We start from the raw sequence: 25,512 nt of genomic DNA on the forward strand, positions 1-25,512 counted from the left end.
AGAGAATTCCAAAGAGGAAGTTTCACTCTGGTGGACGGTGAGAGGACAGGGAGGCCACGAAAGTTATTTATAGAGGAAAACAATGATGCTGTAATGAAGGCAACGAGACTTGTTTGTATACTAGTAAGACGTGCCGACTGAGACTCAAAACAAAGTTTGGGTCTTTGAAGGTGACAACACACCCTTAGCAGTCAGAAAATCCCGATTGGTAAAGAAAGATTCTTTTTTCAAATCGAGTGGAATTGTGGAGCCTGTTGTCTTGGACACACAGAAGAGAGTCACAGTTAAGTGGTACACTGAGCAGTGCCTGACAAAAGTCATTTAATCTTCGAAGAACCTGCGACTGAAGTCATGAGTGAACACTTGGCTCCTCCATCACGATGACGCTCCAGCTCACTGCACCATAGCATGCACCGAATATTTTTGGGCTAAGGGACTAAAACTTCTTGAGCCCCTCCTTGCAGTGACTTTGCACTATTCCCGCACGTAAAAAGGAAGTTGAAAGGAGTGCAGCTTTTAAGTGATAAGGACCTCCTGAGGACCTGTGGCACCGAGTGTGCCTTACTCCCTACAGAAACTTGGGAGAACTGGTTTAGGAATTGGTTCCGGAGGAGGGAGAGGTGTATTCGATGTGGTAGACATTACATCGAAGAAATTAAATAAATATAGTTGTAGTGAAATACTTTCCTTACATAAAGCTGTGTTTCAGCACGTCTCAGAATTATGTAGAAGAAACAAAATATAATTACAAATTAGTATCACAGAATGATATCTTTGGCTTGCCAATGACTACAGCCGATTAAAGGCCTACCGCAATGTTAGTGCAACATAGTGTGACGTCTTTAAAGTAGGCTGTCAAATTGTATTAACTTAAGAGATGTCATGGGTATTAAGACAGTGTACGGATATGGTGTTGGGAACACACGATGCACGTTGTCATATACCAGTAGTACGCCTGAAGGTTCGGCAACCCTTCGGATCGAAGGGCATAGCTTACATTCAAACTTACAAGGCGTCACCTCCTAGGACTTCGGCCATCGGCGACAGTCATATCGAAACAGGTAGATGGCGGGGAAAGCGCCACCGGGAGGTCTCCTCGCCGAGGATCTACTTCCCTTTGCCAAGTTACGCGCGCTGAAATACACTCCTGGAAATTGAAATAAGAACACCGTGAATTCATTGTCCCAGGAAGGGGAAACTTTATTGACACATTCCTGGGGTCAGATACATCACATGATCACACTGACAGAACCACAGGCACATAGACACAGGCAACAGAGCATGCACAATGTCGGAACTAGTACAGTGTATATCCACCTTTCGCAGCAATGCAGGCTGCTATTCTCCCATGGAGACGATCGTAAAGATGCTGGATGTAGTCCTGTGGAACGGCTTGCCATGCCATTTCCACCTGGCGCCTCAGTTGGACCAGCGTTCGTGCTGGACGTGCAGACCGCGTGAGACGACGCTTCATCCAGTCCCAAACATGCTCAATGGGGGACAGATCCGGAGATCTTGCTGGCCAGGGTAATTGACTTACACCTTCTAGAGTACGTTGGGTGGCACGGGATACATGCGGACGTGCATTGTCCTGTTGGAACAGCAAGTTCCCTTGCCGGTCTAGGAATGGTAGAACGATGGGTTCAATGACGGTTTGGATGTACCGTGCACTATTCAGTGTCCCCTCGACGATCACCAGTGGTGTACGGCCAGTGTAGGAGATCGCTCCCCACACCATGATGCCGGGTGTTGGCCCTGTGTTCCTCGGTCGTATGCAGTCCTGATTGTGGCGCTCACCTGCACGGCACCAAACACGCATACGACCATCATTGGCACCAAGGCAGAAGCGACTCTCATCGCTGAAGACGACACGTCTCCATTCGTCCCTCCATTCACGCCTGTCGCGACACCACTGGAGGCGGGCTGCACGATGTTGGGGCGTGAGCGGAAGACGGCCTAACGGTGTGCGGGACCGTAGCCCAGCTTCATGGAGACGGTTGCGAATGGTCCTCGCCGATGCCCCAGGAGCAACAGTGTCCCTAATTTGCTGGGAAGTGGCGGTGCGGTCCCCTACGGCACTGCGTAGGATCCTACGGTCTTGGCGTGCATCCGTGCGTCGCTGCCGTCCGGTCCCAGGTCGACGGGCACGTGCACCTTCCGCCGACCACTGGCGACAACATCGATGTACTGTGGAGACCTCACGCCCCACGTGTTGAGCAATTCGGCGGTACGTCCACCCGGCCTCCCGCATGCCCACTATACGCCCTCGCTCAAAGTCCGTCACCTGCACATACGGTTCACGTCCACGCTGTCGCGGCATGCTACCAGTGTTAAAGACTGCGATGGAGCTCCGTATGCCACGGCAAACTGGCTGACACTGACGGCGGCGGTGCACAAATGCTGCGCAGCTAGCGCCATTCGACGGCCAACACCGCGGTTCCTGGTGTGTCCGCTGTGCCGTGCGTGTGATCATTGCTTGTACAGCCCTCTCGCAGTGTCCGGAGCAAGTATGGTGGGTCTGACACACCGGTGTCAATGTGTTCTTTTTTCCATTTCCAGGAGTGTAGATCCACAAATGTACTTCCGCGGGGCGGCTGTTTATAGCGGTGCAGTTCCGTTCATCGGCAGTTCTCCCACGACGCTTGGGTCAACTCATGTGCCGGCTAACCCTACCCCTTCAATTACAACCAGGTAGAGCCACTGCTCCATGACCTTTGACCTCTCCAATATCGCCCTCGAGAGCTGTCTTCCACCAGTATACTCTACTTCCTTCCCGTAGGAAACTTAGTTGTATTAGTCTCTATGTTCCGTCACCTTAATTCGCTTTGTTTTGTTCCAGGCTCACGCCTGATAGAAGATTAAGAGAGTTTTGTATTGATTTTTGCGGGATCAAGTTTTTCTGAGGCAGAGTCCTGTGGTTTTGTTAATAAACCTTTCTCTTGTTTCTGTGGATCGTGTTGCCTCTTAGGCATCTGACTACCTCAGATATAGCACATGTGGCATATGGGCGGCGGAAAGTAGAGCGAGAGTAATTGTCAGGCCAAGGCGGTATTCACAGCCACGGCTACTGCCCTGGAACAACATATTTTTTCGTAACACTTGCCAGGAAAGCAAGGCAGAACACAGAAACTCCAACAAGGCTGCAGATCTTTCAGTCATTTCAACCAAAGTAGGGTGTTTTAAGAAATTAGGTAGAGGTTCGGTAACATCAGGGGGAAGAAACACTAAGAGATAAAATCATCCAGATGCCCCTGATAAATCAGTATATAACTGCCTAGCATACGCGGCAAAGTCAATTGCATCGAAGTCAGTACCAGGAAGCAGAAGAAGCAGTGCTACAGCAGAGCGTTGGAATCACTGTAGTGACTGCTAGATGCTGCTGCAGTAAACTATGAGAAGAGGCACACATTCGTGGGAAGACAACTGAGATTCCGATAAGTAACCGGCGACAGCTAGTATCTTCAGTTTTCTGCTAGTTATTAAAGAACAGGCTCTGTAGAGTTGGTCACTGGTGATAACAACAGGCAATAGTTGATATGTTTTGGGTATCAAGAAATGAGAGAACAAGACCTTTCTCGCACTAGTCTTCACCTGTGAGTGATTGTGTAAGACACAACAAAGAATAGTTACCATTTCCGGGTTTGTCAGAATATACAGAGGAACAAGTGTTGCCTTGCACTGAAAGTTAAAGGGACAACTCATGAACTGCGATTTTATGAAAATGACTAACTTACCAAATGGTAGAGTACAACAGTTGACTTGAAAACGTGTAAAGAATCTCTAACACAGATCTCCACATAAGTTTGAAGTATTGGGAAATATTGCACAAGTATTAATTTCTTACAAATCAACCAACTTGTACTCTCCGCCCCAAATTTACATGTGCTAAGTATCCAATGAGGCATACACCCTCTCAGTCTGATAAAAGTACTTTTTTTTTTACCTGGGACCACATTCTCATCAATATTAAGCTCGTCGTTGTATGTGTATCGGGACGCTACAACTCCGCTGAGAGAGGGAGACGGGGAGGAGTAAGTACTTGCTGGAATGTTGTCATGAAGGAGATATTTCTTGCCAACACAACTGTCACAATCAAAGGCATCTGAGAAAGGTTAATTTCTAGTCAAGATCACTTGCAAACAATCTTTGTTGTAGGTTATCATCTCCAGATCTGTGAATGCATTCTTACATAGTGAAATCATATACATACGTAATATTAAGTATAATAGCGGGTGTATTATAACAGAAAAACTGTGTTACATCATTCCTCGATAAAAGGTTACTGCGTGTTTCCTATACCAGCTGCACAAGCAACCTTTCTAAAACATTTACAGGTATGTGGGGGACGAGATGAACGATCCATCGGCAAGTGAAGCTTAAAGCCACAAAATACAGAGTAATGAAACAGGAGTCGATAGGGAAGTGACAAAGGATACAGTTTTAGAATCTGAATTTAAAAAAGTTGTGGAGGATATAACATGAAATAAGGTAGATGGGCCAGATAACAATCCATCGCCATTTCTAAATTCAATGGGGGAAGTGTCAATAAAACTACTATTCACGTTAGTATATAACAGTGTGAGAGACTGGCGCTACACCATCAGACTTCCTAAAAACATCATCCACATGGTTCAGGACGACCAAGTGTGCGAATATTGTAAAGAAATTATGTATGTGTTAGATGACGAACGGTTTGGCCTTACGAAAGATAAAGGAACAATAGAGGCACTTCTGACATTGCGGCTGATAATGGAAGCAAGACTGAAGAGAAAATCAAGACACGGTCACAGGGTTTTCGACCCTGAGAAAACGCTCGACCGTATAAAATGGTGCAAGATGCTTGAAATTCTGGGAAAAGTAGGGGTAAGCTGTAGGTAAAAGTGGTTAATATACGATATGTACAAGCACCAAGAGAATACAACCAGTGTTAGAGACCAAGAAACAATTGAAAACGATATAAGACAGATATTTTGGTCACCCGTGGTCTGGGGTAGAGTCTTTGATTAGTAATGAAACTTAAGCGGTAGATTCACGACACACCATTGCCCTTGGGGTAGGAAACTACCCCTAAAGGCGGAAGATTCAGCAATGATCAACGACATGAGGTGGCAGAAAATGGAAACCACTGCATTGAAGATACATATTGTGTGTCAACAGGACACGTCGTCTGTGATTGAGAAGGTGTCATGATGACCTCTCCATGGGCAAAAGATTCCAGAATGGCCCTCCATTCGGATATCCTGGGGAAAACCGTGAGAAAGAGATACAATAACCAAAGAAAAGATCTACGAGTCGGGATAAGGAACGTCCGAAATTTGAACGTGATAACGTAATATCGTAAGCAACTGAAAATGTGTAACGTCAGTACAGATAGTTATGAACAGGAAGGTAGGAAAGAGAATGAGTTACTGAAAAGGTTGTTCTCTTTAGAATCTACAGCAAATAGTCGCCACTAACCGTAGTCCATGTATACATGCGCACGTCGCAAGCGGAAGATGAAGAGATTGAGAAAGTATATGAAGATACTGAACTAATAATTCAGTACATAAAGGAAGTTATACACTCAAGCGCCAAAGAAACTGGTATACGCATGCATATTCAAATACAGTGTTATGTAACCAGGGAGAATATGGCGCTGCGGTCGGCAACGCCTATATAAGAAAACAGATGTCTGCGCGCAGTTGTTAGATCGGTTACTGCTGCTACAACGGCAGATTGTCAAGATTGAAATGAGGTTGAACGTGGTGTTAGAGTCAGAGCACGAGCCTTGGGACAGAGCATGTCCGAGGTAGCGATGAAGTGGGGATTTTTCCGTACGACCGTGAATAACGAGAACCCAGTAAAACATCAAATCTCCTACATCTCGGCAGCCGGGAAAAGATCCTGCAAGAGCGGGACCAACGGCGACTGAAGAGAATCGTTCAGCATGACTGAAGTGCAACCATAGCGCAAATTGCAGCAGATTTCAATGCTGTGCCATCAACAAGTGTCAGCGCATTCCACGAAATATCATCCATATGGACTTTCGGACCCGAACGCTCACTCCTGTTCCCTTGATGACTGCACGACGCAAAGTTTTATGTCTCGACCGGGCCCTTCAACAATGACATTGGACTGTTGATGACTGGAAACATGTTGCCTGGTTCGACAAGTCTCGTTTCAAATTGTATCAAGCGGATGGACGTGTACGGGTATGCAGACAACCTCATCTGCCGGTGAACCCTGCCTGTCAGTTGGGACTGTTCAAGCTGGTGGAGGCTCGGTAATGGTGTGGGGCGTGTGCAGTTGTAGTGCTATTGGACGCATGATACGACTCTGACAGGTGACACGTACGTAAGTATCCTGTCTAATCACCAGCCTCCATTCAAGTCCATTGGACATTCCGTCGGACTTGGGCAATTCCAGCAGGAGAAAGCGACACCCCACGCGTAACGAACTGCTACAGAGTGACTCCAAGAACACTCTAATGCTTTTAAAAACCTCCGTGGGCCACCAAACTCCCCAGACATAAACGTTATTGAACAACCTTACATGCCTTGCAACATGCTGTTCAGAAGAGAACTCCATTCGCTCCAACTCTTAAGCATTTATGGACATCCCTGATGGATCCATGGTGTCAGTTCCCTCCAGCACTACTTCAGACATTAGTCGACTCCATGGCACGTTATGTTGCGGCATTTCTATTTGCTCGAAGGGGGCTGAAATGCCTGGGCTAGCAGGACAGAGCGAATTAGGTTGCGAAAAGGAGACAAAATGAGTTGCTGTTAGTTGCACTCAACATACAAACTTTATTTATCAACACACAGTATCACAACAAGGATACAAAACATTCAAAACTTTAATCTACCTCCTTTGATTAACTTTAGATCGGCTAAAAGCCACACTCAAAATCCAAGAGACAAGGCCTAGCAAGAAACTGAAATACAAGGTTGTACTGCAGGTTTCACCCATAAATATTTTCTAAATCTTTAGTCTAAAGAGGCTGAAGGCCTTAGCAATTTAATTTTAATGGAACTTGGCTGGAGGCGGCATATTAAGCAATAAGAAGAATTTCAATCAAAAGGCAGAAGGCCTTATCTTAAAACATTTCATGCAAAATTCGGCTGAAAGCCCAATACAAAAGCGTAACAATCTTATGCCTTAAGGACAAGACAAGAACATTAATTTAAGAATATTAAAACTCGGATGAAGGCCGCACATCAGCAAATAATTTAACGGCTTAAGCCCTAGAAAGAAGAGTTTCAATTTAAAAGGCAGGCCTTATCTTAAAACATCTCATGTAAAATTCGGCTGAAGGCCCCATGTAAAAGAATAACAATCTCATGCCTCAAGGGCAAGACAAGAACATTAATTTAAGATACTCGGCTGAAAGCCACACATCAACGAAATAACTAAAACCCAAATGGGGCAATTAATATGAAACACACAAGGAACGGCAGGGGTCGGTCTGAGAGTGTAATACTAACTCTCATTTATGTGAGACTGGCAGCCTATGCAACGACTTCTTAATCTGAAGGCAGTCCAACCGACAGACAGCCAACCGACCAGTCAACAGAATCAATTACGCTCTACGCAACCAGTAAAACGACCGCAATATTGCAGTACAACAACACACAGAATATTGGCGCCCACAACGACCAACAACACCTCAGCTGTCGAACTACACGCCGCACTGGTCAGCAACATCACGATGAGGATAGTACATTGCCGAAAATTACGTCAAAGACCAGAGCACGTAAGCGGAACATCAACGGCCACAAGCAGAAGATTCCGCTGGTCAACTTCAATAACAGGGAATAAATTAAGTTTAACTCCACAGGAAGAGGGCTGGAATCTTAGCCGACTTGAATACACACACGTTGTTGCTCGCGGGAATGTCCTAAAAGCGAAAACCAGGATGAAACGAGGAAATGTTAACAATTGAGGCTCGATCGCAGGTTAAGTGAGGACTCACCTTTCATGTCCAAGATCGGTGTGTGGTGAACTTCGTAGCTCCCGCAAGCAGAACCTCACACTCCAATCGCACGTGCACACTGTGTAGTGTAACGACGTATAGGTTTGTTTATAAATGATTTTCTTTCGACATATGACCATGTGCAGACTTCGTCACCTACGTCAGTTACAACCCACTACAAAATGATTTATATTCTTTTTAAATTGTCACAGAATGGTTCTTGAACGAAACTGTAAAACATCAGTTGAGTCGTATGCAAAGAATTACATCACTCGGGCCAATTGGTTTGCGTAAACTTTTTCAATTTAAATTTCGTTTGTTTCTCCTCAGAACTTATATTGACACACTTTATCTTGACTTAATCGATATCAGAATCACACATTGACTAAACCTTTTAGATTCAAAGTTGCGATGACCACTGTCAAAATTCAATAATCTTGTCAAATATACTATTAATCAGTTCACATAATTCTCCATAAATAAATCCTCAGAACACGTGTTTCAACTTTAGTAGTATCCACTATTTTATTAACTTCCTACATACAGACGTTCTGAACCTGAGGCTTAACAGAATAGGACTGACTTTTCAACAAGATTAAGCTCTATATGACGTCATTGTTGTACAAAAAGAGTATACAAATTCATTTTTTAATTTTTAGAAGCACGACGCAACAACTCGGTTCCAGGATCTTCTGTTGCTCCTCGGCTGTCGACCCGCGACGTATAGCGGCCAGCAATTTCCTCTCTGGTCGCGGCAACGAAGATGCTGTCTCCGTTCGTTGCGCCGCCCTCTCCGTACATGAAACACATAAAAAAAAATACAAAACTTTTAGATAATTCACATCTATTACCAATAATAAGAAAAATATATAAACAAACTAAATTAAACTTATAGTCACCTGCAAACTGGGCTGACACTGGTGGATGGGTGACGCTTCAATTTCGCGTCCCACTACAACTGCCAGCGGCCCCAGTCAGCGTACGCGCGACAGAGACTTCCTTGCTGCTCCACGCCGACTGACCCACGGGTCACACACGGCCCAGCTGGAAAATATATCTGCCACACCAAAGATAGTACAGTAGTACTAGTATCGACACACGCTACTGCTGCCACTCACAGAGAGGACAGCAACATTATCGCGATAACCGCAGGAGAAGCAAAACCACCGGACTGCAACCAAGGTTTAACCCAAGAATAGCATGACTCGACCCAGCCACGCCTCAGGAGTCCTAGATGACGTTAGGCAGGTGTACCAGCTACTTAGGCTCTTCACTGTAAAACAAATAGTCATGCGTGATTCGAATGCGTTTAAAGAGGAAGAATTAGTAGAATGGTTACAAGTGAATTTAGAGATGCTACTAGGAATTAGAGAGGAGACCGACCACATGAATTCTGCAATAAATTGCAGCCAGTAACAGCGAACATTGTGTTTAAGAATCAAAAGAGGAGGAAGTATCCGTATAGTTGGTAAAGGACAGAAGATGCCAGAAGATTTCTGTTAGGTTACATCATGGTCAGGCAGAGATTGTAAGGCGTACACAGGACAAATATAAACTCAGATCACGATTTGTAATGAAGAATAGTAGGCTGAAGATTAAGAAACTAGTTATCAAGAATCAAAGTGCAAAGAAGTGCAATAAAGAAGTACGAAGATATGAGGAGATATGCTGGAAGTTCTCTGAAGCTATAGATACTGCGATAAGTAATAAGTAACACCTTAGTAAGCAGTTTAGCTGAAGGGGGCTGAACATCTGTAAAAAAAGGCAGTCAGAAATCTTGGAAAGAAAAAGGTATGTATAAAGACCCTAACTGCGAAAGGATGGGTGACAGAAGAAATAATTTAGCTGGCCAAAGAAAGAAGGAGGTTCAAAATGTTCAGTGATATTATCGAATACAGAAATAAATCTCAAGTTGGAATAAAATCAAAATGAAGTGAATGGAAGCTAAAGGGATATAGTTGCATGAAAACCGTGAAAAAATAAAAAAAAATCATTGTCGGAAGCAATGATGCAGGATGCGGAAACGTCAAAGCAAGTTTGTGTGACATTAAAAGCAATGGCGATAAATAAGGTGTTCAACGGGAATCCCACTGTTACGTTAATTGCATAGAAGAGAGCGGAAAAGTGGAAAGAGAATATTGAAGGCTTCTATAAGGCGTAGTCCTGTGTGATGGTGTGGTACAAGGAGAAAAAGAAGATAGGGCCGCCAGTATTGTAATCAACGTTTCAAAGAGCTTTGAAAGACTTAAGGTCGAATGATGCAGAAGGGAGAGGTAACATTCCTTCGGAGTTTCTAAAATCATTGGGGGAAAGTAGCAACAAAGCAACTGTTTACGTAAGTTCCAGTGGTTGAAACGACTCTGAGCGCCATGGGACTTAAAAGCTCAGGTCATCAGTCCCCTAGAACTTAGAACTAATTAAACCTGACTACCCTAATGACATCACACACATCCATGCCCGAGGCAGCATTCGAATCAGCCACCATAGCGGTCGCGCGGTTCCAGACTGAAGGGCCTACAACTGCTCGGCCACTTCATCCGGCTGTTTACGTAAGTATAGAGAATGTAGGAGGCTGTCTATATACCACCAGACGTTCGCAACAACATCGTCCACACAATTCTGAAGATTAAAAGCTACAACAAGTGCGGGAACTAACACACAATCAGCTCAACAACTTATGCATCCAAGTTCCTGAATAGAATGACACACAGAAGATTGGAAAAGACAATTCTGTATTCGATGACGATCAGTTTGGTTTTAGGAAAGATAAAGCCATCAGAAAGGCAATTGTGACGTTGCGGTTGCTACTGGAAGCAAGACGAAAGAAAAAGCAAGACACGTTCCGGGATTTGTTGACGTGGAAAATTCGTTCGACAGGGTAAAATGGGGCAATGTGTTCGCAATTATGAGAAAAATTGGGGTAAGTTATAGAGAAAGACAGGTAATAAGCAATATGTACAAAATCCAGGAGAGAATAATAAGTGAGGAAGACCAACAACGTAGTGCTCTGATTAAAAAGAGTGTACGACAGTGCTGTAGTCTCTCGTCCCTGTTGTTCAATTTACGAGTTTGCATTGAAGGAGCAGTGGCGGAAATAAAATAATCAAGTGTGGTATTATAATTTAGGGTGAAAGGATATCAGCCATAAGAGTCGCTGACGACATTGATGTCCTGAGTGAGAGTGATGAAGAATTACATGATATGTTGAATGGAATCAACAGCCTAAGGAATACAGAATATGAATTATGAATGAATTGAAGAAAGACGAAAGTAATAAGTAGCATAAATGAGAACAGAGGGAAACTTAACATTAGAATTGGAGTTCGCGAAGTTGCTGAAGTCAAGCAGTTCTGCTGTCTAGGCATCAGAATAAGCCACGACAGACGGTTCAAGAAGGAGATCAAAAGCAGACTAGCACTGACAAGAAGGGAATTCCTAGACAAGAGCAGTCTGCTAGTATCAAACATAGATCTTAATTTGAGGAAGAAATTTCTGAGAATGTACTTTTGGAGCACAGCACTGTAAGGCAGTGAAACATGGACTATGGGAAAACCAGAACAGAATCGAAGCATTTTAGATGAGGTGCTACAGGAGAATGTTCATGATCAGATGGATCGATAAGTTAAGGAATGAAGATGTTCACCAAAAAGTCACCGAGGAAAGCTGTACACGGACAAAACTGACAAGAATGTGTTAAAGGACGCCTATTAAAACATCAGGGAACATTTTCCATTGTTATAGAGCGACCTGTAGAGGCTGCAAACTATAGGGGAAGGCAGAGATTGGAATACATTATGTAAATATTTGATGACATATGGTGCAAGTGCTATTCAGTGTTGGCGCAGAATATGAATTCATGGTGAGCCACGTCAAACGAGTCAGTAGACGGACGTCTTGAAACAAATATGGCCAAAAAATTGGCAAAGTGCTCGTGTCTCCTACCACCCACTACTGTGTACTTCACTGCAGCTTGGGCACCACTAGACTTGAAAGTGGTGGCCGCTACTGGCCGGAAAACTGAAAACGGGCACCGACAGGTGTTGCTAGAAGGTCCATTCATGTACTTCTTAGTTTAAGTTATTTATGTGTTCTAATGGAGTTTGATTCCTGTTGTGTGTGAATAAGAAATTCCTAAACACCTCTTCTAAAGTTTGTTGTTGATGCATAATCTAAAATGTATTCTTATTACATTCACTTGTGCAAGTGCGGCGCCAGTACCGGCAACTACCTGCTAGTCTAGCGGTGCCCTTGGCTGCAACGAAGTAAAGTGTTGCACGGGTTGGAACAAGAGCATTTGGCTAATTACTCTGTGTATGTAGAAAGAATACTTGTACAACTGGTATAGGAGATACGTAACAACCTGTTATAGAGTTATTTCTGACACTGTTTTGCTATTAAAATGTACCTACTATCATACTTAATTTTATCTCCGTATAATTTCACACTGTATGAATGCTTTCACAGATCTGGAGATGGTAATCATGCTTACCGAACCCGGTAATCTACAATGAAGTTTATTTGGAAGCAATTTTGTCTAAGGAGTTCACTTTCTTCCAATTAATTGAAACAAATCACCCCTTACCTACCAAGTTGATGTAAGTAATGGATTAATAAAATTGCCTGCTCTGTTCCCAGTTACAGGGTTTAGTTTTTACATCCTTCATTAGTATAGACCACAAAAAATTCTCGCACCCTCAGCCTGCCGCAATTTGCAGAAGGGTGCAGAATGAGATTTTCAGTCTGAAGCAGAGTGTGCGCTGATATGTAACTTCCTGGCAGATTAAAACTGTGTGCCGGACTGAGACTCTAACTCGGGACCTTTGCCTTTCGCGGGCAAGTGCTCTACCAACTGAGCTACCCAAGCACGACTCACGACCCGTCCCGTCCCCGCAGCTCTAATTCCACCAGTACCATGTACGATGTTGGGTCCTATGCTCGTAACCAGCTGTTCACTGTAGCTGTCATTTCATGATCAGTGTCAAAGTGCTTACCTGAAAGCTGACCTTTATGTTGGGGAGACATGTAAAAATCACTAGGGGTAAGCTTAGATAAATATGGAGGATGCGGGAAAAGCTACCAGTTGAATCTTCCGAGCTCCATCTGGTTCATTCGAACTGCATCGACCTATAGAAGACACGGGCAGCAAACGAGGATGTCTACTGACATAAAAGACTATGACAAATGGCACCTGGTCGGCTGTTTGCGTGCTACTGTTGTTAGCAACTATGCGAAGTAGTTGAAACACGGTAAACCGCGAGAGACAGAGAGAGAGAGAGAAAGCTTTTGAAAACCGCACGTCATATCAGAACTTATAGGACGGAGGCTTGCCAGTTCTGTAGAACAAGATACCCAGCGATCTGTGCAAGATTGACGACAGAGTGCAGAGTAGCCTGGTATAGACACAAGAGTTGCGGAGCACTTTCCTGAACACGGGGCTCAACAGCAGACGACCCGTACGTGTTTCCATATGACCTCGCTTAAGAGTACAGTGGACACGGGATCACAGAGAATGAATTTGCATCAAAGGAAACTTTTTACCTGGCCGGATGAATCACGATTCTTGCAACACAAGTTTGGCGGTATTGTCCTAATATGCCTTTATCCATGCTGACAGCTGCTCGAAACATGCACCGCGACACGGGTGCAGTGGTGCAAGTATGGCGGGCGTTCTACTGGCCTTCCATAGGACCCACTGCATTCTTTCTTGCTTAGTATCTTACGCAAGGGCACTGTTACATTCCACCAGCATACCTGTTTATGTCACAAGGCCTAAATTGTGCTGTTATAGTTTGAACAGCATGATAATGACCTCACTTTGATGTCTTGGCCATAAAATTGGCGAACCTAAATCCGATGGAAAACGTTTGGAAAGTTGTCGTGGGAGACCTCGCACCCATAAATCAGCGGCTCTTATCTACGACAACTGGCTGACCAGTGCGGAGGTATCTGGTGACAGGTATACCCGTAAACCTACCAAGGATTTGCCGAATCCATGGTACTGAGAATCGCTTCCGTGTTTGGTTCCAAAAGTGGTCCAATAAGCTATTACTCAGGTAGTCAGATGTTTTAACTCATTAGTGTATAGCGAAAAGGTTCAGTGCGTTTTACCACGATATTTGTATTCTGTCTATTCCTTCACCTTGGCGGAGGCTAGTTGGTAGGTTTAAGTTTGGGAGTAGAGGTTTCAGTGGCTTCATTTATACAGTTTATTACGATTTCGGTTTCTTTTTCTGTGTCACCCGTTGAGCCCATATCAGTAAATATGGTTTGAAATTGCAGTCAGTTTTCCTTCGCATTTCATCGACGTGAGGACGTTATCAGTGACGAATTCGGAAGGCTGGAAGATTGGTCGAGTTGAGTGTCTCCAGCCCAAGTTTCCCGAGGATAAGGATACAGGCACTTGAAGCGAGCCTAAATCACTCAAATTACTTCCAAGGAAGATATCATAGTATTTCTTACGGTCACGATGCATGTATCTACCACTGGTTGTGTTTGCATCGCTGTCATCACTGTTTGCGCATTTTTAGGACGATTTTCTAATAATATGACGAGAGTCTCCTCTTATAACAATTCTATAATCGATTTTTTCAACGTGTCCTGCAACACTGTAGTGAATGACGTGCGTTATATCGCGTAATATTAATTCACGCTTTCTTATCTGTAGTATTAACATCTACAAAGTGAATGATTTACGTATGAATTGCCAATTTCTTCCCATTATACAGTACTTTGTTCCTATTGTCACAGCCCTAATTTTTATATCACTGAGGTGAAATTAAATGTTAGCACACTGAATCCAATGTTTTGAAAATGCATATAGTCGCACCACCGTACCCAACCTCTCAGTCGTTCCCGACTAATTTGGTACCTGACTACATTGTTACAATTTAGGGCTGTAGCTACACATCAGTAATAATTATTTAGAATAGTAAATGCGAAGGAAACTCTCGTTTTTAGATTATGTACGTCCTACCTCTCAATATAACATTCTACAATTAACATAGCTACAGGAGGGCAAGTTATTCAACATTTTTTGTTGTAGAACACTCCCCTCTCAGATGACGTCGTTATATTCTTTCGTGGGGTCTGTAACATTTATTTCGAAATCTTCATGACTGTGTCTAAATTATTGTTAGCTAAGTATTGTTCGACACATTAGGTCGGTGTCATTGATAGGTGAAACAAACATCGGTAGGTATTATTTCTGCACGACGTCGGTTAAAGCGATCTATTAGGCACCAATTCCGATAGAAAATCCTGTTCCATAGTACGGGTGGTGCTATCGACAACAATAGCTGATTTCTATTGATGATAAATATATACGTACGTCTTGTCGAAATTGAGGTTATCATTTAGGGTGCTGCCCTATTTTGCTTATCCTTTGATGCATGGATAGCGCGATAACATTTTCCGTAATGGTCCGCCGTGTGAGAGGAAGATAAGTCGCAAGTAACAAGCCTATTTCAGGATCCTAGCGTTGGTAGAGATAGGAATTCTACGTGCAGTCTTGTAGGAGTGTTTGGGTTGTGGCTAATCTAGCAAAATACTTTTTCTCAGTTGATGGCATGGCTTCCTGGCCCGACATATTCTTGTAGGCCATTCCTGCATCTGTCTTCGTTTTTCTGTAAAAATCTCCGAACTCGTATAAGAGTGAATGTGGTTTCGAAAACTGTGGCGTAAGTATGCGTCGCTATGTTTTGGACCTGAACGACAATTGCACCATATTTTATTTTTGCATTGTTTGCAAGGATGTGCGTATCGCAGTTAAACATCGCCTCAGCGCCCGACGTACAACTGTAGGTGACAATCGTGTTCCGTGAATTGCTACACATGCTGCTCGACGCAGCCTCACAATCAGTGGCGCACACTGGGACCAGTCTTACTACTTCACCGTCTAGTCACATTAGTGTGTCAGCCTGTCAGAAGCCTAGTAACTATCTGGACTCGCATTCGGGAGGACGACGGTTCAATCCCGTCTCCGGCCATCCTGATTTTGGTTTTCCGTGATTTCCCTAAATCGCTTCAGGCAAATGCCGGGATGGTTCCTTTGAAAGGGCACGGCCGATTTCCTTCCCCATCCTTCCCTCACCCGATCTTGCGCTCCGTCTCTAATGCCCTCGTTGTCGACGGGACGTTAAACACTAATCTCCTCCTCCTCCTCCTCCTCCTCCTAGTAACTATCACTGCGGAACGACCAGTAAGAGAGTCAACAAGGTTGTGGTAGGCAGCGCCGGAAACGTGGAGCCAAGCCGACTGGACTGCCTTGACCAGAACTGCATTAGGTTTCACGGTGGAGGATCTATGCCGTGAACTGATTCCCACAGTTTCTCGACTGGGTTTAAATCCGGGGAATTTCCTGGCCTGGGGAGCACGGTAAACTCATCACGATCGTACACTGGGAGCTGTGTAACACGTTGCATTGTCCTGCTGGTAGATATCATGGTGTCGAGGAGAAACAAACAGCGTGGTCCTCAAGAATAGTTGCGTATTTTTGTTGGTCCACTGTTCTCTCCAGATTGATGAGATCACTCAGGCAATGCTACGCAAAAATTACCAAGAACATAACGCGTCCTGCTCCCTCGCGGACCCTTTAGACGATTGTAGCAGAGTGTTTTCTTTCAGACGTTTCACTCCGATGGAGCATAAGATGTAGGTCAGTATCCACTTTGTCTGTAAGTCTTACTCTTGTGACGAAAGGTAAACAGATGGAACTTTCACGTTGTTTCACAATGGAGGGCTTCGCGACCGGAAGACTTAGCTGCTCGTGATGCTTTCGGATTGTACGATCGTGCCCAAGAAGCTTTCCTTTTCCTAACGTATCGTCCAGGGCTGCGCTGAACATCTTCAGAGGTGATCACTGTTCCACTCAGACTTTCGAACTGACGGATTCGACATCCGAGGGCGAACAAGAGCTGCGAAGAAGGGCTCCGGAGGAAGCTGACTGTTTTCAACAGAGCTAATCCTTAATAATCGATTGGCGTCTCTTACAGAGAAAATGATCGACTCTGCAAATCTGCTGCCCGCTTATCAATACGTTCCCCGACTTCTCTTCTTCTGTGTAAATTCTCCCCACGTTAATATATCTCGAAGAATTCTCTATGTAGTTGTAGATAACAACTCATTGTAGATGAATAAAAATTTTCCAAAACCGTAATTTTATCTGTTGTTGTTGTTGTTGTGGTCTTCAGTCCTGAGACTGGTTTGATGCAGCTCTCCATGCTACTCTATCCTGTGCAAGCCTCTTCATCTCCTAGTACCTACTGGAAACTACATCCTTCTGAATCTGCTTAGTGTATTCATCTCTTGGTCTCCCCCTACGGTTTTTACCCTCCTCGCTGCCCTCCAATACTAAATTGGTGATCCCTCGATGCCTCAGAACATGCCCTACCAACCGATCCCTTCTTCTGGTCAAGTTGTGCCACAAACTTCTATTCTCCCCAATCCTATTCAATACTTCCTCATTAGTTATGTGATCTACCCATCTAATCTTCAACATTCTTCTGTAGCACCACATTTCTAAGGCTTATATTCTCTTCTTGTCCAAACTATTTACCGTCCATGTTTCACATCCCTACATGGCTACACTCCATACAAATACTTTCAGAAATGACTTCCTGACACTTAAATCTATATTCGATGTTAACAAATTTCTCTTCTTCAGAAACGCTTTCCTTGCTATTGCCAGTCTACATTTTATATCCTCTCTACTTCGACCATCATCAGTTATTTTGCTCCCCAAATAGCAAAACTACTTTACTACTTTAAGTGTCTCATTTCCTAATCTAATAACCTCAACATCACCCGACATAATTCGACTACATTCCATTATCCTCGTTTTGCTTTTGTTGATGTTCATCTTATATCCTCCCTTCAAGACACCATCCATTCCGTTCAACTGCTCTTCTAAGTCCTTTGCTGTCTCTGACGGAATTACAATGTCATCGGCGAACCTCCAAGTTTTTATTTATTCTCCATAGATTTTAATACCTACTCCGAATTTTTCTTTTGTTTCCTTTACTGCTTGCTCAATATACAGATTGAATAACATTGAAGAGAGGCTACAACCCTGTCTTACTCCCTTCCCAACCACTGCTACCCTTTCATGTCCCTCGACTCTTATAACTGCCATCTGGTTTCTGTACAAATTGTAAATAGCCTTTCGCTCCCTGTATTTTACCCCTGCCACCTTCAGAATTTGAAAGAGAGTATTCCAGTCAACATTGTTAAAAGCTTTCTCTAAGTCTACAAATGCTAGAAACGTAGGTTTGCCTTTCCTTAATCTTTCTTCTAAGATAAGTCGTAAGGTCAGTATTGCCTCACGTGTTCCAGTATTTCTACGGAATCCGAACTGATCTTCCCCGAGGTCGGCTTCTACTAGTTTTTCCATTCGTCTGTAAAGAATTCGTGTTAGTATTTTGCAGCTGTGTCTTATTACACTGATTGTTCGGTAATTTTCACATCTGTCAACACCTGCTTTCTTTGGGATTGGAATTATTATATTCTTCTTGAACTCTGAGGGTATTTCGCCTGTTTCATACATCTTGCTCACCAGATGGTAGAGTTTTGTCAGGACTGGCACTCCCAAGGCCGTCAGTAGTTCCAATGGAATGGTGTCTACTCCGGTGCCTTTTTTCGACTCAGGTGTTTCAGTGCTCTGTCAAACTCTTCACGCAGTATCATATCTCCCATTTCATCTTCATCTACATCCTCTTCCATTTTTATAATATTGTCCTAAAGTACATCGCCCTTGTATATACCCTCTATATACTCCTTCCACCTTTCTGCTTTCCCTTCTTTGCTTGGAACTGGGTTTCCATCCGAGCTCTTGATGTTCATACAAGTGGTTCTCTTATCTCCAAAGGTCCCTTTAATTTTCCTGTAGGCAGTATCTATCTAACCCCTAGTGAGATAAGCCTCTACATCCTTACATTTATCCTCTAGCCTTCCCTGCTTATCCATTTTGCACTTCGTGTCGATCTCATCTTTGAGACGTTAGTATTCCTTTTTGTCTACTTCATTTACTGCATTTTTATATTTTCTCCTTTCATGAATTAAATTCAATATATCTTCTGTTACCCAATGATTTCTACTAGCTCTCGTATTTTTAAATACTTTATCCTCTGCTGCCTTCACTACTTCATCCCTAAAAGCTACCCATTCTTCTTCTACTGTATTTCTTTCCCCCATTCCTGTCAATTGTTCCCTTAAGCTCTCCCTGAAACTCTGGTTCTTTCAGTTTATCCAGGTCCCATCTCCTTAAATTCCCACCTATTTGCTGTTTCTTCAGTTTAAATCTACAGTTCATAACCAATAGGCTGTGGTCAGAGTCCACATCTGCCCCTGGAAATGTCTTACAATTTAAAACCTGGTTCCTAACTCTTTGTCTTACCTTTTTATAATCTATCTGATACCTTTTAGTATCTCCAGGGTTCTTCCATGGATACAACCTTCTATCATGATTCTTAAACCAAGTGTTAGCTATGATTAAGTTGTGCTCTGTGCAAAATTCTACCAGGCGGCTTCCTCTTTCATTTCTTAGCCCCAATCCATATTCACCTACTACGTTTCCTCCTCTCCCTTTTCCTGCACTCGAATTCCATCCCCCCATGACTGTTACATTTTCGTCTCCCTTCACTATCTGTATAATTTCTTTTATTTCATCATACATTTCTTCACTTTCTTCGTCATCAGCAGAGCTAGTTGGCATATAAACTTGTACTACTGTAGTAGGTGTGGGCTTCGTATCTATCTTGGCCACAATAATGCGTTCACTATGCTGTTAGTAGTAGCTTACCCGCATTCCTATATTCCTATTCATTATTAAACCTACTCCTGCATTACCCCTATTTGACTTTGTGTTTATAATCCTGTAGTCACCTGACGAGAAGTCTTGTTCCTCCTGCCACCGATCTTCACTAATTCCCATTATATCTAACTTTAACCTATCCATTACCCTTTTAAAATTTTCTAACCTACCTGCCCGATTAAGGGATCTGACATTCCACGCTCCGATACGTAGAACGCCAGTTTTCTTTCTCCTGATAACATCTCTTGAGTCGTCCCCGCCCGGAGATCCGAATGGGGGACTATTTTTCCTCCGGAATATTTTACCCAAGAGGACGCCATCATCATTTTATCATACAGTAAAGCTGCATGCCCTCGTGAATAATTACGGCCGTAGTTTCCCCTTGCTTTCAGCCGTTCGCAGTACCAGCACAGCAAGGCCGTTTTAGTTATTGTTACATGGCCAGATCAGTCAATCATCCAGACTGTTGCCCTTGCAACTACTGAAAAGGCTGCTGCCCCTCTTCAGGAACCACACGTTTGTCTGGCCTCTCAACAGATACCCCTCCGTTGTGGTTGCACCTACGGTACGGCTATCTGTATCACTGAGGCACGCAAGCCTCCCCACCAACGGCAAGGTCCGTGGTTTATCTACAGTGACGAAATGATTTTTCCATTTCTTTATAAAGAAATATGTAAAGTGAAGATTATTTTAACAGCAAAGAATAAGACACGGCTCTTAATGATATACGGACAGTGATAGTACAGAATCGACCATTGAGTATTGTCTGTGACAGTTGCCAGTCCACCGCTCAGTTTTAATTCTGACAAATATTATCTCTGACGATCAAATGAAAGCTTCTACCACACCCCATGTTCACCGTATTTATGTTTCCTTAGACTTGCGATCCTTCAGACGGGAAGACTCAGCGGAAACACGAGCATCTTTGGAGATGTCGAGTGCAGCTCTGGACAAAATTTCGGAACGTAAAAGTATGTCTGTTGTTGCTCTTAAAAAACAAAAGCTGATCCTTTCATAGAGGAGTCTCATTGCGGACTGTGTGCTGTTACAGTTCTGGTCGGCGTACGTGCCGTGCGGCGCGCAGTACCTGGACGCGGTGCAGCTGACGCTGGAGCAGATCGACCTCGTCAAGAGGATCATCAGCCTGCATCCGCAGCACTTGGTGCTCGCCACTTCCCCCAAGGGTGAGAATGCGCGCCTCTTTCACGAGTAAATTACTATTAAAAAGTGTAATTTAATGTGGCGCGATACGCAAACGTTAATGGATATTTATTTTGGAGCTTTAAAGAAAGCTGATTCCTGATCTTCAGGTACCTGTTGTAATTTCGTTTGTGCGTGTGATAAGTGGTGTTCCTCTAGTAAGTGAAACGATTCTGTGCTTACTGCAATTACTGTAAGAACAATTTGCTATTGGAAAAATCCTTACTGCTCACTGCTTATTGAAGTTTAACTAGCTAACCAGCACTGTAAGTTTATTTGTAATTATATAGTAGTCTGGAACCGCGCGACCGCTACGGTCGCAGGTTCGAATCCTGCCTTGGGCATGGATGTGTTTGATGTCCTTAGGTTAGTTAGGTTTAAGTAGTTCTAAGTTCTAGGGGACTGATGACCTCAGATGTTAAGTCCCATAATGCACAGAGCCAATTATATAGTTGGTCAACTTCATCGAAGTTAATGGAATGAAGTATAAACTTCATGCAGATAACTTACTTGGGTCTTCTGTGCACCTCTTCGTGACCCTGAAATTTCTTAGGTATAATTGCACTTATGATTTTTAACCGTGAATCGGACTACCTACTTTCAGTGTGCAGAAGGATGGCAAGAATGTGTAGGGTGCTTTTGGAAAGTCCACAGAGTAGCGGATGATACCTGTCAGTGCTGATGTTGCAAGGAAATGAAGTTCGTAGAAGACTTTGTTACATCCTCATCCGATTATAATTTGGTGTCACGTTTCTGACTACCATTCAGGTAAGTCCCGATCCTTGCGATCTTCTCACAATGCGACGTAGCTTACATAGGGATTCTAGTTACTTAAGAAAGACATAGGGATAAACCTTTCATAAGGAAGATATATTACCAAAGGTTACATAATCAGTCCCTCAACTGTTGATTAAAATCGAACGATATAATCTTTGGCTCTGGCTCTGAGCACTATCGGACTCTACTGCGGTGGTCATAAGTCCCCTAGAACTTAGAACTACTTAAACCTAAGTAACCTAAGGACATCACACACATCCATGCCCGAGGCAGGATTAGAACCTGCGACCGTAGCGGTCGTGCGGTTCCAGACTGTAGCGCCTTTAACCGCTCGGCCACTCCGGCCGGCCGTTTAAATCTTTTGATAGTAAGACTCAAATACTGTACTCACATATTTCGTCACAGTGTGGCGTAAGGACCACAATACTTTGTACAGACGCTAATTAGAGCGACCCACTTCGTTCCTCGTTCAAAAAGCACAGATCAGTTTTCACAGACATAACGTGTCACAAAATCAATAATTAATTATTCTGAATATTATGGAGCTTTTGACGCTCGCAGTTACTTTAATACACTACGGATATATATAGTGAATTGCAGGACCGGTGATGCCGTATTGTAACATATCACCCCGGACTACAAGTCCACTTAAAAAAAAATGTTCCTGTTTCGTCGTAATGTATTAAGGATGTATGCCTTACTTTTTAGTGTCAGCGAACTGTTTCAAACGCTCGCCCGCTACGATCAGTCAACACGCAACTTTATGTTATGATTTAGAGGATGGTGCATTTACTGTTCATCACTCATATTTGCATTGGCTACTGCACTAACCATCCTCTCGTCACAACCCTGCCACATGTCCGGCCGTCACGATCACTCAGCACACAATTTTGTCTGCGTTATGATTTAGCGGATGATTTTTATCCTCTTTTTTCCTGTACGTGCCATCCTTTGAAACACCAAACACTACCGCTCCTCCCCCGTGATCATGGAACCAACCACCAAACGAGCACAAAAAATTTACTAGCGCTCAAATTCACTTGTTTCGGATCTAATACACACGAAACTAACTACAACACTGTTCCGACAGCGAGTGGCACTCGAAATGTATTGAGGACATTGAAGAGGTTTCTTTCGGGCTTAAACACGGTATCGCTACCTGCAGACGTGGCTAACAACCGTGCGTCCTCTCTCATTTTATAACGTGAAGAATTTTGAGGATGAGAAGATGGCCGTTCAGTTGGCGCAGATCAGAGTGACGAAATTCCAGCGTTAACCTGCCGTCGTGAGGGACAAGACAAGCAACATAATCCTCGTAGTGGTCGCACGGAGTCAATTACATAAGCTGACGTCCGCTACAAACACCTTAGATCAAAGGATCCGGTCATCCCTCCGTAATGCGGAGCTGACCAATACATGTAACAAGCAAGTATAAAAGATGATATTGTACTGTCGATAGAGAAGCAGTAGCTGCACAACTGGTCTGTCGGGAGAGCTAAGTATCTTCTAACGTGGACTAGTCACTGTATTCACATAAGTAACAAATCTATCTGGGACATTTTAACCCTCCTGAAGCTGCCCACATCGACGGTTTGTGATGTGACTATTAAGTGGAAACACTTATACCAAGACGAGACAGGCCTCGTATACTGACAGACGACGGAGAGTAGCAAGGAGCGGTAGTAAAAATAACAAGAAATCAACGGAAGGAATAAGTCGTGAATTCCGAATTATTACCAACAACCTGGCAAGCAGAACAGCTCTGTGACTTTTCGTATGGGGTTAAAAGAATGGGTTGCAGTGGTCGAGCATCTTCTCATAAGCCACGCATAGACGTCAATTGTAAACGAATCTTGAGCTGAGCTTTTGGACAATGGAGGATTGGAAACCAGTGATTTGGAGTTATGAATCACGCTATACACTGTTGAAATCCGGTGGAAGCGTTCCAACAGCGATGTAGAGAGGTGGTGCTGTTCGGTATGGGGGTGTTTAATGTTGTTCATATGTGGTAGCCTTATAGCGCAAAAAAACGCTAAATGCAGAACACTCCTACCTGATAGAGATCCCAGATAGACGAACAGTACACAAGAATCGGGCGAACAAGCGCCTCATAAGCCACTTCTTTCGTGGGTGAGTACACATCATTAAGATTCTTCCGATGAATCTGAGTCTGGTATCTGCCTTTTCCCCTATGTGTTTTATGTGGTCACTCCACTTAAGGTCACTCCGTATATCATAGAATGAAGGCTTTCACGGCAGGTGTTTCCATCACTTAACACTTCCGGGCTGAGATGCCGTGTTCCATACATTAAACTCTTCCCTGACGTTTCGCCTTCGACTGCGGAAGGCATCCTCCGAGGACAAGCGGCGAACTGGGACGAGAGCGCGAGTGAGCGCCGTATATATAAGCCATGCAGAGTGCGACGCTGATAGTCACGTGACGTCGGCTGTGCTATAATCTCTGATATTGCCAACTTTCGCAATTGAAATTTATCGATTGTCACGCTGTTGCTGCAATGGTGACGTCCATATCTCATCCAGCTTAATGCCTTCATCTTTTCTATTAATATTATTGCAGTGTTTGGCAATCTCAAAGGCCTCTCTGTACATTCTCGCATAATAATGCGACGTCGTTGCTATGGCGGTCGTATCAATAAACTTTATTTCACTCTGAATAGTTAAGCCTAGGCATTTTACGGCAGATTCTGTCTCCAGCTCTTCGTCATCAATAGTGTAGCTGTACAGTAGTGGATTTCGTTCCCTATGTATGTGACAATGACGATTCTGTTACCTTCCATAGTAATATCCTATTGGTTTGTTTCATGACTGCCTCTATTTTTGACCACGACTTGAATACGTAGTATGGCAGTAAGCTTCGTAATAAACTACCTCCACATGATCCTGACGTACTCTAGTGATTCTGATTTTTTCAGTGAATACATCTATGTATTTCGATAACTAATCGTTTAGTTTCGCTCGCTGTTGTAAGTTAATAGCAACAGATTCAAAGAATTTCTCTTAAATATGAGCTTCTTGCTAGCATTGTAATCATTGTAATGAATTTATTGAGTGTTCATAGAATAATTTGAGTAACTCTTGTTCCAATAATCTTTACTTTTACCTATTGTCAGATCTAGCCATGTTTTGCTTTTATTTGTACGAAATCGAATGCTGTATTTTTCCCATCACTACGTAAGTAGTATGTACCAAAAGAGACAACAATTTCTGCATTCCCATCACGCAAGACATCAATGCACAGATTGCAACTCCATGACAAAGTTCTCACTACTACGAACGTGCAATAAATGGCTCTACTTCTCACATTTACATTAACTTGTCTTAGTAACCTGAAACTTCTCGACATCTACAATTGGGCAGTTTAGAGCTGGCAAGATTAGTACTTTAAAAATACTAGTAAACCTTTTAAGTAAATCAGTCGATATGACTTTTACATTAGCTGCTGTATCTAATAAAATGATAGTTGGATAGTTTCCTACCACAGCGTTAATTGCAGCTGGAACTAAATTTCTACACTGTTCCTTGCACATAGTAGGATCAGTATAGAATTCTTCCCTGATATTTTTACCATTATTACACCCTGACGTGTTGATTTGGTCGTTTTCGTTGCCCTCTCTTCCTTCAGGAACCGAAATTTGAAGGCGAAATGAGGTCGCTATTAGTTCTTCAAGTTTGACATGGCTTGTTGACCAGCCTCCACTATTTCGGCTACTCTGACTGCTGCGTTTTATGTACGCCAGTTTGGTTCAGCTGTACT

At 43.4% G+C, this 25,512-nt stretch overlaps 1 protein-coding gene across 1 annotated transcript in view; it reads left to right on the forward strand.

The window, feature by feature from the left end:
• Positions 1-25,512, forward strand: part of LOC126176365 (dipeptidase 1-like) — a 431,133-nt gene that overhangs the window by 236,100 nt on the left and 169,521 nt on the right. Inside the window, 1 exon segment of the mRNA XM_049923520.1 lies at positions 20,812-20,944. Within this exon segment, the coding sequence (XP_049779477.1) occupies positions 20,812-20,944 (133 nt within the window).

Source organism: Schistocerca cancellata, chromosome 3 (assembly GCF_023864275.1).
Source record: "Schistocerca cancellata isolate TAMUIC-IGC-003103 chromosome 3, iqSchCanc2.1, whole genome shotgun sequence".
Lineage (NCBI taxonomy): Eukaryota > Metazoa > Arthropoda > Insecta > Orthoptera > Acrididae > Schistocerca > Schistocerca cancellata.